General features: G+C 47.5%; 1 protein-coding gene across 10 annotated transcripts in view; it reads right to left on the bottom strand.

Moving 5' to 3' along the window:
* Positions 1–1,115: 1,115 nt before the first annotated feature.
* ZNF454 (zinc finger protein 454) overlaps positions 1,116–13,630 on the bottom strand; it is a 43,218-nt gene continuing 30,703 nt past the window's right edge. For all 10 annotated transcript variants that reach the window (XM_054556356.2, XM_054556357.2, XM_063724530.1 and 7 more), the window contains one exon: positions 1,116–12,711. In XM_054556356.2, coding sequence (XP_054412331.1) covers positions 11,393–12,711 — 1,319 coding nt within the window. In that variant the 3' untranslated portion in view covers positions 1,116–11,392. The remainder of the gene's footprint in view (positions 12,712–13,630) is intronic.

Below are 13,630 nucleotides of genomic sequence, written 5' to 3'. Positions count from 1 at the left end.
CTGGCCCCATCGGCCTACCATTGGTCCTCCCAGTCCTACCAATCACTGCCCACACAGACCCCACTCATTGACCCAGCCCCACAGCTGAGCAGTCCCAGGACCCCATCTCATTCCCAGCTAGCCCCTCCTCACTGCCCCTCACAGACTGCTTATTCATTTTGGTCCCACATGTACCCTTGGGTGCTTACTCTGTGCTAAGCACCTGGGATACATCAGCAGACAAAATATACAGGAACTGCTTCCCTCATGGGACTTGCACCCTAGTGGTGGAGACACACAATAAACAACATACAAAACTAACAAATAAATGACACTGTATGTTAGAGGGTGATGTGCTGTGGACAAAAGAAAACAGCAGAGCAGGATACAGAGAATGGGGAAGCTGGCGGGGGATGGCTGCAATTCTGAATAGGGCAATCCAGTACAGGCTTCATCTGAAGGAGGCGGGGAGTGAGCCATGAGGATATCTGGGGGATGGGCTCCTGCAGGCAGAGTGGCAAGTGCAAGGCCCAAGGGCAGGGGTCGGCCAGGTGTTTTGGGGACCCAGCAAAGAGAGTGGCATGGAGGACTAGGGTGAGGGGGGAGGAAATGTGAGGAAGGCAGCAGAGTGGAGCAGTCAGGGCTCGCCAGAGAACAGAGCCCAAAGGATCAATAGATTAGATGTAGATATAGATTAGATATAGATATATAGAGAGAGTTTTGCTCTGAAGGCCTTCAACTGATTGGAAGAGGCCCACCCAGATGATTGGGGGTAATCTCCTTTACCTAAAGTCAGCTGATTGTAGAGGTTACCCACATCTACAAAACACACCTTCACAGCAACATCTAGATCAGTGTTTGATTAAGTAACTGGGTACCATAGCCTGGCCAGGTGACACATCAAGCTAACCGTCACCTAAGGCACTGGGGTATGTATACCATGTGTGGCCCTGTAGGCCAAGGCCACTAAAATCAAGGACTTTAATTTACTCTGGGTAAGATGAGGAGACACTGGAGGGTTTTAATAAAAGTTAGAGGGTCTGACGAACAAAAAGGACCACTCTGGCTACTGTGTTGAGAATGTTTTAGCAACATCTTTTGTACACGTGTCTTTTCAGAGTATATTACATGCAGAATAGTGTAGTGGACACCTTTATTCATTGAAACAACACTTCTTAATCACGCACCCAAGCTGCACTCTTAGTAACATCTTTTATACACGTGTTTTTAAAAAGTGTTTTACATGCAGAACAGTTGTAGTGGCCACATTCATTCATTGGAATAATACCGCTCTCAAACATGCACCACTAGCATTCTTAGAAACATCCTTTTTTTGTTTTTGAGACAGAGTCTCGCTCTATACCCCAGGCTGGAGTGCAGTGGCGTGATCTCAGCTCACTGCAGCCTCCACCTCCCGGGTTCAAGTGATTCTCCTGCCTCAGTCTCCTGAGTAGCCCGGCTAATTTTTGTATTTTTAGTAGAGACGGGGTTTTGCCATGTTGGCCAGGCTGGTCTCCAACTCCTGACCTCAGGTGATCCGCCTGCCGCGGCCTCCCAAAGTGCTGGGATTACAGGCATGACCCACTGTGCCCAGCCAGAAACATCTTTTGATGTGTCCTTCTATTTTGGGAAAAGAATAAAAAGGAAGAGAGAGAAGAGGTGAGCAGAAATTTGGCAGCCAGAGTGACCAATTCCTGAGATCCGTGGTGGTCCAGCTTATTGGGTAAGGGTTTGGGTTCTATCACAAAGCCTTCACATTTAAAACCCTTCTCTTAACTCTAATGTTGTGATCTTGGACAAGCTACTTAAGTCAAAGACTCCTTGTCTGTCAAGTAAGTATGATACTCATATCTAGCTGATAGGTAATCATCCATCCCTACAAACCTGAAGGTTTTTATAGAAATTTGATGGCATAATGTAGGAACAATGCACAGTGCCTGGCTCATAATGAGTGCTCAGTGAACCTCTCTCTCATGCAGTAATGGTAAGTACAAAAACCATTAGAGGCCAGACGCGGAGGCTCACGCCTCTAATCCCAGTACTTTCGGAGGCCAAGGTAGGTGGATCACGAGGTCAGGAGATTGAGACCATCGTGGCTAACACAGTGAAACCCCATCTCTACTAAAAATACAAAAAATTAGCCGGGCATGGTGGCAGGCGCCTGCAGTCTCAGCTACTCAGCAGGCTGAGGCAGGAGAATCGCTTGAACCCCAGAGGCGGAGATTGCAGTGAGCCAAGATTGCGCCACTGCACTCCAGCCTGGTGACAGAGCAAGACTCCATCTCCAAAAACAATAACAACAACAACAACAACAACAGCAACAACCGTTAGAAAGGCTAAGAGAAGTTCATGACTAAAGAAAACCTAAAAGACAAGAAGGACCAACCATGACCTGCTTCTCAAGGAATAACCATTGATGCATCCTTTACCTATCTTATCGCCAACTCGGATGAATTCTTGTACCAGCTGCATAGCTATACTCCCAAGATCCAGTTTCTCTCTAACGTCAGGCATCCATGTTTTCCTGCCATAGACTCTTGTAACAAACCTCTTTCCTAATAAATCTGTTTAGTCACGATGTTATCTTCACCGCACCATCCCAGCCCAACCCCACTGCCTACTTCATAAGTTTAAACTATGACCCTGGTGACGAAAGCCTCCAGATTTCATTCTCTGCCGATGTACGCACTGATAAAGAACGGCAGAAGTAATACAACTGACAAAAGCCTCCAAGTTTCATTCTCTGCCTATGTACACACGGATAAAGCATGGCAGAAGTAATATAAACGGATAGGGTTTTTAAAATTCTTCAGTCGACCTGTATTTTTTTTTTTTTTTTTTTTTTGAGACGGAGTCTCGCTCTGTTGCCCAGGCTGGAGTGCAGTGGCGCGATCTCGGCTCACTCTGAGCTCCGCCTCCCGGGTTCACGCCATTCTCCTGCCTCAGCCTCCCGAGTAGCTGGGACTACAGGCATCCGCCACCGTGCCCGGCTAATTTTTTGTAGTTTTAGTAGAGACGGGGTTTCACCGTGTTAGCCAGGGTGGTCTCCATCTCCTGACCTTGTGATCCACCTACTTCGGCCTCCCAAAGTGCTGGGATTACAGGCGTGAGCCACTGTGCCCGGCCCAGTCGACCTCTATTTTTTTAATCAGTAAAGACACTAAAAACTGGAGGATAAAAGATTTGCCGCTAGGTATATTACTGAGGTGAATTAGCAATTGAACTTCAAGTGGTTAAATACTTTTTCCAACTTTAGAATTTCTTCTTCACTGCAAGGAAAATTAATTGAGAAAGAAAGAAAAGTAATTGGGAACTTTTCCATTTTTTAATGCTCTGGTAAAATGTACATTATTATAGCAATTATCTGCAGCTTGGAAATTTGAAATACAAAGCCCCAAACCAGATAATAGCTTCCTCCGTTTCAAGTCCTACCAAGGCCCCCTGCAGGAACTAATGGGCCTGTGTGGTCTTGCTGCTTCAGCTGACAGAAGAAAGGAAAGGAAAGGAATGGGAGGGGAGGGGAGGGGAGGGGAAGCGGGGTGGGGGGGAGAGAGAGAGAGGGACAGAGACAGAGAGAGACAGAGAAAGGAAGGAAGAAAGGAAGGAAGGAAGGAAGGAGGGAGGGAGGGAGGGAAAGGAAAGGAACTGCAGCCAGATCTGCCATCAGCCACCACTATCAGAAAGGCCTCTGGGTTGTTGTTTTTTTTTTTACCTATTTACTATTAGGAAAGAGGTTCGTTACAAGAGTCTATGGCTGGAAAACATGGATGCCTGAAGTTAGAGAGAAACTGGATCTCGGGAGTATAGTTATGCAGCTGTTACAAGAATTCATCCAAGTTGGCGATAAGATAGGTAAAAACTGCTGCCTTTCCAGGGAAACAGGTCCTCGGGGCCAGCACCCTGCCTGCCCTTCCCCCACATCTTCCCCCTGCTCCTGTCTCTCACCTCTGCGTGGCTCAGCCTCAGGCCTGGCCCAGAAAGTGTGGATCTGAGAAGGGGGTGAGCCACCAAACGCCGCAGCCTCAGCCTCAGCCTCAGCTGCGTTGGGCCTGGGGTCATCTGTGGTTTGCCTGCGTGGGACCTTTCCACATCCTCTCTTCTTTGGAGAAAGACCCTGGGTTTTTCTTGTGGACCCCTCACTTCTACTCTTGGCTCATGTGGTTTGGGTGAACCTCACCTCCTTAGGTTCCAGGTGAGGACGTGGCCCCAGCCCTCCCCACCCACCAATGCCAGGCAGCACCGACTTGTCCATTAGGTGCAGTAGGGACAGTGCCTGGGGCCCAGAGTGCTTCTAGGGGCTCATGGAAATGTTTTAAGTTCTCCCCAAATTGGAAAGAAAAATGACCTTTTAGGGTCAAAGATTTTGTCTTTATACCAACACAGTTGTAAAATAGATTGTAAAATGTTGTATAGTCATAAAATAGTTGTGAAATATATTGTGTATATATTTAAAATTTTTCTGTATATTATGTTTTAGCCAGGTGCAGTGGCTCACACCTGTAATCCCAGCACTTTGGGAGGCCAAGGTGGGCAGATGACTCAACATCAGGGGTTTGAGACCAGCCTGGACAATATGGTGAAACCCCATCGCTACAAAAATACAAAAAATTAGCCAGGTGTGGTGGTGCATGCCTGTAATCCCAACTACTAGGGAGGCTGAAGCAGGAGAATCACTTGAACCCGGGAGGCTGAGTTTACAGGGAGCCGAGATTGCACCACTGTGCTCCAGACTGGGTGATAGAGTGAAACTCCATCTCAAAAAACAAACAAACAAACAAAAAACAAACCTTTTGGCTGGGGACAGACAGAGCTGCCCTTCCTGGAGCTGGCCAGTTCTTCTTTTTTTTTTTTTTTTTTTTTCAGATGGAGTCTCGCTGCCCAGCCTGGAGTGCAGTGGTGCCATCTCGGCTCACTGCAAGCTCCACCTCCTGGGTTCACGCCATTCTCCTGCCTCAGCCTCCCGAGTAGCTGGGACTACATGCGCCCGCCACCACACACGGCTAATTTTTGTATTTTTTTTTTAGTAGAGATGGGGTTTCACCGTGTTAGTCAGGATGGTCTCGATCTCCTGACCTCGTGATCTGCCCGTCTCCGCCTCCCAAAGTGCTGGGATTACAGGCATGGCCACCGCGCCCAGCTGGGGCTGGCCAGTTCTTAAGAGACAGCAAAGACTGAGCTGGGCACGTCTTTGATATGCAGTAACCAGCCAGAGCCAGGCCTCCTCTCTCAGGCCCACACACCCTAGAAGTAACATTCCTCTGCCTTCATCACCCCAGGGCCGAGCACCAGGCACCTAGGGACACCCCCATCCTTATGGCTTAGAGCTTACTGAAATGACACAAACTAGCCAGTCTAAACCATTCACCCACCCTGCCTTTCCCTCAGACACCCAAAGAAAGGCCCTGGCTTCATGCTTCCCCCTACTCCCTGCCGACTCCTGTCTTCTGCCTCCTGAACACTCAGGTGCCTCGCCCACATGGCCCTGTGTGGCCTGCCCTGCCTCCTGTCTCCAGGAATAGTGAGTACATTTGTTATCCTGAGCCTCTCCTCTGCCTCTTTTGGCTCCATCTCATTGACTACCTCATAACAATACAAAACAGGATGGAAGTAATGGTTTCACGCAACTGTGAGGATTAAATGAATGAATATACGCAAAGTTCTTACAGTAGCATCTGGTGCCAGACATGCCCTCACATGTGAACCATTAGCCCCGGTGATGGCGTCCAGCTCTTTACATTCCACAGCATGAACACGCTGCTTTCCAGGACCACGTGGGGTTTCGATGGTCATTGTGGGGGGCTCGGGCCAGGCTGGCTACAGAGAGAAACACCTGGAATGGTTTTGGCCATGTATTAGTGTCATCTAGATAACCAGGTGACAAAAATGCAACTTGTACACCTTAGAAACTGGGCACTTTTCTCATTTTATTTTCAGAAAGACACACTGATGAATAACTATTGTCAACAATTTTTTAAGGATAGTGACATGGCCAAAGCAAGTGGATCATGAGGTCAGGAGTTCAAGACCAGCCTGACCAACATGGTGAAACCCCGTCTCTACTAAAAATATAAAAATTAGCCGGGCGTGGTGGTGGGCACCTGTAATCCCAGCTACTTGGGAGGCTGAGGCAGGAGAATTGCTTGGAAGAAAGAAAAAAAAGACAGTGACATGTGGTACACAGGGTGGCAGACGGAACACAGGGAGTGTGAGTACCACCCGGTGCTGGCACCTGCAGAATAGGACCATCAGCACTGCCGAGAGGTCCTTGAGTGATCAGAAGCAACCAAGCCTTGCGTTCTTTTCCCTTCACAAACTGTTATAAAAATATTTAAATTGCCAAAGATATATTTAGCAGGAGTTGAGGTGGGCCAAGAAGCAGGGAGACCTCCAACTGTGAGACAGAGGAGGGTGAGAGATTGATGTCTCCATGTTGTACTGCCGACTAAGCCAGTGCTACAGGGGAGGGTGGGGCAAAGTGCAAAGGAAAGGAGAGGAATCAGATAGGGGGAGGCTATGGCGTTCTTGGATTAATTTTGAATTAAATTGTTTTCTCCACCAAAAGCATTCAGTTTAAAGCAATTTTGTTCCAAGACTCTGAGGCTCGGGCACAGTAACCTGGAAGCCTGAGTCTGCTGCAGGGACAAATGCTGTTCTAGAAGCAGTTAGTGAATATGGAGGAAGGTAACGTCTTAGAGAGGCCGCCATCAAAGCTAGGCAAACAGGCAGGCAGGGAGAAAGAACTCAGATGACAAATCAGTCTGCTGGAGACGAGGGGCACCTGGCAGGAGATGGGCAGAGGAATCTGAAAGGGGAAATCCGAAGCAACTTTTTTTTCAGTAATGAAGAGGCAGTTTCAGTGGCTGTTCCCAGAAGCCCACAGAAATGAAGAACCTGTCAGTCTAGATGCTAATTCCCTCCTCAAACTGGGCAGAGTGGAGCTGGCACCGTGACGGGTCTCAGAAGGCTCTGAGGTGGGAGGAGAGGTCAGGAGCTGCTTCTCGGGCTCTTACCTTTCTCTACGGCCCAGGTGAGGGCGGGGAGACTGGTCTCATGTGAAGGTCATGGGCGGGGAGACTGGCCTCGTGTGAAGGTCATGGTCGGGGAGACTGGCCTCGTGTGAAGGTCATGGGCGGGGAGACTGGCCTCGTGTGAAGGTCATGGGCGGGGAGACTGGCCTCGTGTGAAGGTCATGGTCGGGGAGACTGGCCTCGTGTGAAGGTCATGGTCGGGGAGACTGGCCTCGTGTGAAGGTCATGGTCGGGGAGACTGGCCTCGTGTGAAGGTCATGGTCGCGGAGACTGGCCTCGTGTGAAGGTCATGGTCGGGGAGACTGGCCTCGTGTGAAGGTCATGGTCGGGGAGACTGGCCTCGTGTGAAGGTCATGGTCGGGGAGACTGGCCTCGTGTGAAGGTCATGGTCGGGGAGACTGGCCTCGTGTGAAGGTCATGGTCGGGGAGACTGGCCTCGTGTGAAGGTCATGGTCGGGGAGACTGGCCTCGTGTGAAGGTCATGGTCGCGGAGACTGGCCTCGTGTGAAGGTCATGGTCGGGGAGACTGGCCTCGTGTGAAGGTCATGGTCGGGGAGACTGGCCTCGTGTGAAGGTCATGGTCGCGGAGACTGGCCTCGTGTGAAGGTCATGGTCGGGGAGACTGGCCTCGTGTGAAGGTCATGGTCGGGGAGACTGGCCTCGTGTGAAGGTCATGGTCGGGGAGACAGGCCTCGTGTGAAGGTCATGGTCGTGGAGACTGGCCTCGTGTGAAGGTCATGGTCGTGGTGTGCCAGAACAGTCTTGTGCACTGCATGAAGCAGGTGCAGGCTGGACGTGTGAAGACAGAGCTGCTGAAGGTGGCACATCACCAGGTGGCCAAGTCTGTCCCTGAAGAGTCCCAAATCGTGGTCCTTCATCTTGTCACAGCTGGATATGTCGACATGGCCGTTAGGACTAGAAAAGCAAGGTATGGAATCAACTGTTCTTCCTAGGAAACAGTGGTTCTTTGGGGATTAACCCAGCTGAAGGTGGGGTGCAGAAAACTCCCTCTCAGTAACTACTGAAATGTCTAACACTACACAGATCAGCTGGTAGAGAAGATTGTGGCTGAGGAAGTCTTACTGCAGGGTCCTCAGAAATGTATTTTTAGGGGTTGAGCCGGGGCAGATTAGAATTCCCCAGGTAGAGAGCAACATCATCCACGTGAGAAAAGTATGACTAGGACCCAGGCAATGTCTACTGCCCTAGTTGAGAAGGCCATGTAGTAAGCTCGTAATCCTACAGTAGAATAAATAAAGCCACTGCCTGGCCAAGTACTAGTAACATAAATATATTCAAGTCAGCCTGGGCATATCTAATAGGCCAGTGACTTACTTTTTGCCTTCCCAGACAGGGATGAGTGAACAGGCATCTTGGAGGACTAATTTCATGAAAACCTAAGCCTGACGGGAGGTGAACTCAAGGAGAGTGCACTGTCTTCTCAGATGGGAGAGCCTTCAGGCTGCACTTAATGCTGCTGAATGCATAGTTCCTGGAGCTGCGGCTGAGATGAATGAGACTCTTGAGCTGGCTGCAGGCCTTGGCCCTGGCTCAACTGTAGGCACACACCAAGTAGTGGTAGTTCTCATGCATTCATTAAAAATAGACAAAACAAACCAATCAACTCAGCTTAGAAACGTGCTTCTCAGGGATTCAAGGTAAGGGGGTGGTAGTTAAGACCTGGCACATTACAGGGATAGGGGTGAAGGCAGACATCTGTAGCAGTGAACATGGTTTTTTCAGGTTTACTCTGGAATCTGAGGGTGTCAGCCGCGTGAAGCTGCAGATGAACTTCTGAGGACATGGGACACAGGCAATCCCAAGAAACCTTTTGAAATACTGCTTCACATGCAGCTTAATAGGGAAGAAAGTCTGAATTGCTGATCAGCTAACAGAAGATGCTGGCCCACAAAGGTGGCCTTTATTAAATGAAGGCTGAATTTAGATTACTTGGACTTTGAAGCTGCTGGAAGCTTCCAAGTCTGTGTTGCAACCCAGAGCCCATTGAGTTCTACCACGATATAGAATATCCTCTTCTGTAACATGGGGGTGAGATGCTGCATTCTGAGGGGTCAGGAGGTTACTCAACTTGACGGACAGCACTTCCACAGACCAGGAACTTGCCACTTCACTTTCCAGAACAATTTGCCTGGCCTCCCATCTTCATTGCACGATATGTTCCAGCTTGCAGTAGTGCAGGTTCCTCCATTCCTTATGGTAGGGAAAGGGAGAAGGCCCCCAGAGGCTGTGTGTGTGTGTTATGCACAGATGTTACTTATCTGTGTGATTTCTACTGAAAGCACTGAAGGATTAAAGATGTGGAAGGTGGCCAGGCGCGGTGGCTCACGCCTGTAATCCCAGCACTTTGGGAGGCTGAGGTGGGCGGATCACGAGGTCAGGAGTTTGAGACCAGCCTGGCCAACATAGTGAAACCCTATCTCTACTAAAAATACAAAAAATTAGCTGGGTATGGTGGTGGATGCCTGTAATCCCAGCTACTCGGGAGGCTGAGGCAGGAGAATCACTTGAACCCAGGAGGTGGAAGTTACAGTGAGCCGAGATCGTGCCACTGCACTCCAGCCTGGGCAACAGAGCAAGACATTGTCTCAAAAAAAACAAAAAAACAAAAAAACAAAAAACAAAAGAGGGTAAAGGAACCATACCTGCAGGACTACTGTGCCACTCAAACTCTTGAACAAGGACATGGCCCTTGCCAGAGAATATCAATGCTGCTAGTGGCCACTTCTTGACTCATGGAATTACTCAACATTTTTCTCACCACTGTCAGCATGAGTCTTTAAATAGTGGAAGGCCCAGGTGGAGGAGAGGAAATGACCACTTCCAAATGCAAAAGTAGAAATTCAAAGCTGTCTGCTTTCCTATGAATATAGAATTACTACCTCCAGAAACCTAGAAAAGGCAGGGGGAGGACCAGGATGCAGCAGTTTATCCTGGGAGTAGTAAATGTACTCTAATGCAGTGGACACAGTGGACTGTCCAGCCGGGGGAAGAGAGTGGGTCAGAGCATTCCGAGAACTGGCCTTGGGGCTTTCACCTCTTATATCAATTGCACATAGAGAAATGGGCAGCGACAGATGGAGGTGATTGGGAATACTACAACTTAAGTGGGTGGGATCATTGCGCCTGAAACTGAGCAAGTCCCTGACTGATGTGTACAGTCACTAAGTACAGAACAATTGGAGGGTAAAGGCAGCACAAGGAAAGCCCCTCCTTCAGGTACCATCCCAGGATCAGTCAAGCTGAAGCCCAGAGGAAATGCATAACTCAAGAATTTTGATCAAGTTGTGCCTTCTGGACAGAGATACCAAGTTCTGAAGACTGGATTTGGGTGTGATATTCAACATCATGGACTGTGCCTGAGACCAGATCACCACACTCCCCATAGGGGCAGTGATAGGTGGCACATGCAGAGAGTTAGGAGTTGCTAAGTCAGAAGAGGGTCATTTGGGGCAAATGAATCATCTCACAGGGATTCTACAGGGATGAAGCCAGTGGACACACAGACCAGAGAGATCTGACAATGGATGGTTTGAAGCAGAAGGCAGGAAGCATGATTTAAATAAGTGTGGATGATGCACTTTCTCTACACTGGGTGTCAGTAGTGTGGGTGAGGAGAGGACTAAGGCTTCCATTAAAGCTGGCAACTCTCTTATGTAAGAGAATCTAGTAGAGTGAAATGCTTGTAGGCCATTTTACCTTTTTGTTCCTTTGCTTTTCAACTTTAATTTTTACAATTTCAGTTTCTCTAATAGTCAAAATGTAATTTGATAAACCAATTTTAATGCTGTTAATGAAGCTCCATTTTGGTTCTGATACTTGGTAATTCAGACGAATCAAACAGTACTGCTATTTGAGGCAGTATTAAAGAATGAGGAGTGTTTGCCATTCTTCTTCTTTTTTTTTTTTTTGAAACAGAGTCTTGCTCTGTTGCCCAGGCTGGAGTGCAGCGGCACGATCTCAGCTCACTGCAACCTCTGCCTCCCAGGTTCACGCCATTCTCCTGCCTCAGCCTCCCGAGTAGCTGGGACTACAGGCGCCCACCACCACGCCCAACTAATTTTTTATATTTTTAGTAGAGACGGGGTTTCACCCTGTTAGCCAGGATGGTCTCGATCTCCTGACCTCGTGATCCGCCCACCTCGGCCTCCCAAAGTGCTGGGATTACAGGTGTGAGCCACCGCACCCAGCCGAGTGTTTGCCATTCTTAAATGCCCAAACCCCATGACACTGTGAAACCTGACCCTCAGTAAATAAAGTGACTATCATGATGTAAGCTTTCATAGTTATTCTCTAGAATGGATTATCTTACATTCAATAATTAATCTACTCAGTCTCAAAGGTCTTCCATACAAACTGCATTCATATCACTTCTCTCCAATATGATGTCTCTGATGCTGAATGAGGTTTGCAGTCTGGTTAAAAGCTTTCCCACATTTATTACATTTATAGGGTTTCTCTCCTGTGTGAATCCTCTGATGTTGAGTCAGGTGGGTGCTTCGGATAAAGGCTTTCCCACAGATTTTACATTTGTAAGGTTTTTCTCTAGTATGAATTCTCTTATGTTGGGTAAGGGCTGAATGGTCACTGAAGGCTTTTTCACATATGTTACATGTATAAGGTTTTTCCCCAGTATGAATTCTCTGATGTTGGGCTAGTGCTGATTGGTCCCTAAAGGCTTTCTCACACAAGCCACATCTGTAAGGTTTCTCTCCAGTATGAATTTTCCGATGTCGTGCAAAGGATGAATTATCCCTGAAAGCTTTCCCACATTCATTACATTTATAAGGTTTCTCTCCAGTATGAATTCTCTGATGTTCAGTAAGGGAAGAGTTCACCCTGAAGGCCTTCCCACATTCATTACATTCAAAGGGTTTCTCTCCAGTGTGAATTCTCTGATGCTGAAGAAAACTTGTACTCTGATTAAAGGCTTTTCCACATTCATTACATTTATAGGGTTTCTCTCCACTGTGGATATTCTGGTGTTTGGTAAGATGTGCCCTGCACACAAAGGCTTTTTCACAAATGTTACATTTAAAAGGTTTCTCTCCAGTATGTATTCTATGATGATGGGCAAGGTGTATATTTCGGATAAAAGCTTTTCCACATAAGTTGCATTCAAAAGGCTTCTCTCCAGTATGAATTTTCTGATGGTACGTAAGTGAGGAGCTCACTGAGAAGGCCTTGCCACATTCCTTACATTCATAGGGTTTCTCGCCAGTGTGAATTCTTTGGTGATGGATAAGGTGCGTACTCTGGTGAAAGGCCTTCCCACATTCTCTACATTCATATCTTTTCTCCTTAATATGAATTTTCTGATTTGCGTTTTTTTCAGTATGAATTTTCTGATGTTTATTAAGAGTTGAACTCTTAGAGAAGACTTTTCCACACTCACTACACTCAAAGGCATTTTTGCCAGGTTGAAATCCCTGACTCTGAGCACTGTGAAGAGATGAGCTCATAGTGCTCCCAGATTCATCACATTCCTGTGATGGGGTGTTGGGGTGAGTGAGTACCACTCGCTGCAAACTGATCTCCTGGCCTCCACATTGCCACTCCAGCAGGCTAGCACACTTCCAGTGACTACTGCTACTGAATCTTTCCTTTATTGTCCATTGATCCAATTCTTCTTCAGGAATCTCTGCCTTGAGAGTAGATTTCTTACTGGCAGGCATAGTCATCCAGTCTGAAAGACATTAAAAATAAAAATGTCCATTTTACCCTATAAAACATTTGGATGGGGCAAGATGATGAGCCTCTTCATAATGCTAACAGAAAGATTTCAAGTTTGAAGATTTTCTGAAGTAACAAGAAGAAAGGACAGAAAAGAGGGGTGAACAGGGGACTACAGCAGGGGTTGATCTCATGTATAATGTATGAGGCAGGAGAGCTTGGAAGCATGATCTTAGAAGTCACAGGTGGCTGGGCGTGGTGGCTCACGCCTGTAATCCCAGCACTTTGGGAGGCAGAGGCGGGTGGATCACGAGGTCAGGAGATCGAGACCATCCTGGTTAACACGGTGAAACCCCATCTCTACTAAAAAAATACAAAAAATTAGCCGGGTGTGGTGGTGGGAGCCTGTAGTCCCAGCTACTCAGGAGGCTGAGGCAGGAGAATGGCATGAACCCGGGAGGCAGAGCTTGCAGTGAGCCGAGATCGTGCCACTGCACTCCAGCCTGGGTGACAGAGTGAGACTCCATCTCAAAAAAAAAAAAAAAAGAAAAGTCACAGGCCTGGGTTAGAATTGAGTACAACACATATTTTCTTTGTGATAATAGAGAAGTTATCTGATTTTCTAAGCCTCAAAAAAAAAAAAAAAAGAAAAAGAAAAACCTGATAAAGACCACATGATGCTAACAGACAAGAAAAGTACCCTGTCTATTCAAATGAGATGATTTTTAAAACAATCCAGACGTGGCCTTAAGAAACCACTGAAAATGGCAGTCAACACTTGGTAGGAAAAAACCTTGACTCTAGAGTAAATACTAAAATCAAGATATAGGCTCATTTGAGCATTCAGATGAATAATAAAAAGCTAGGCCACTGTACAGGCTGTGTGAAACGCTCATATCTACTAAAAAAATAAGGACCTCCTATTGCTTGTG

This window comes from Pongo abelii, chromosome 4 (assembly GCF_028885655.2).
Source record: "Pongo abelii isolate AG06213 chromosome 4, NHGRI_mPonAbe1-v2.0_pri, whole genome shotgun sequence".
NCBI classification, from domain to species: Eukaryota; Metazoa; Chordata; class Mammalia; order Primates; family Hominidae; genus Pongo; species Pongo abelii.
This window is presented reverse-complemented; position numbering and strand designations above follow the sequence as displayed.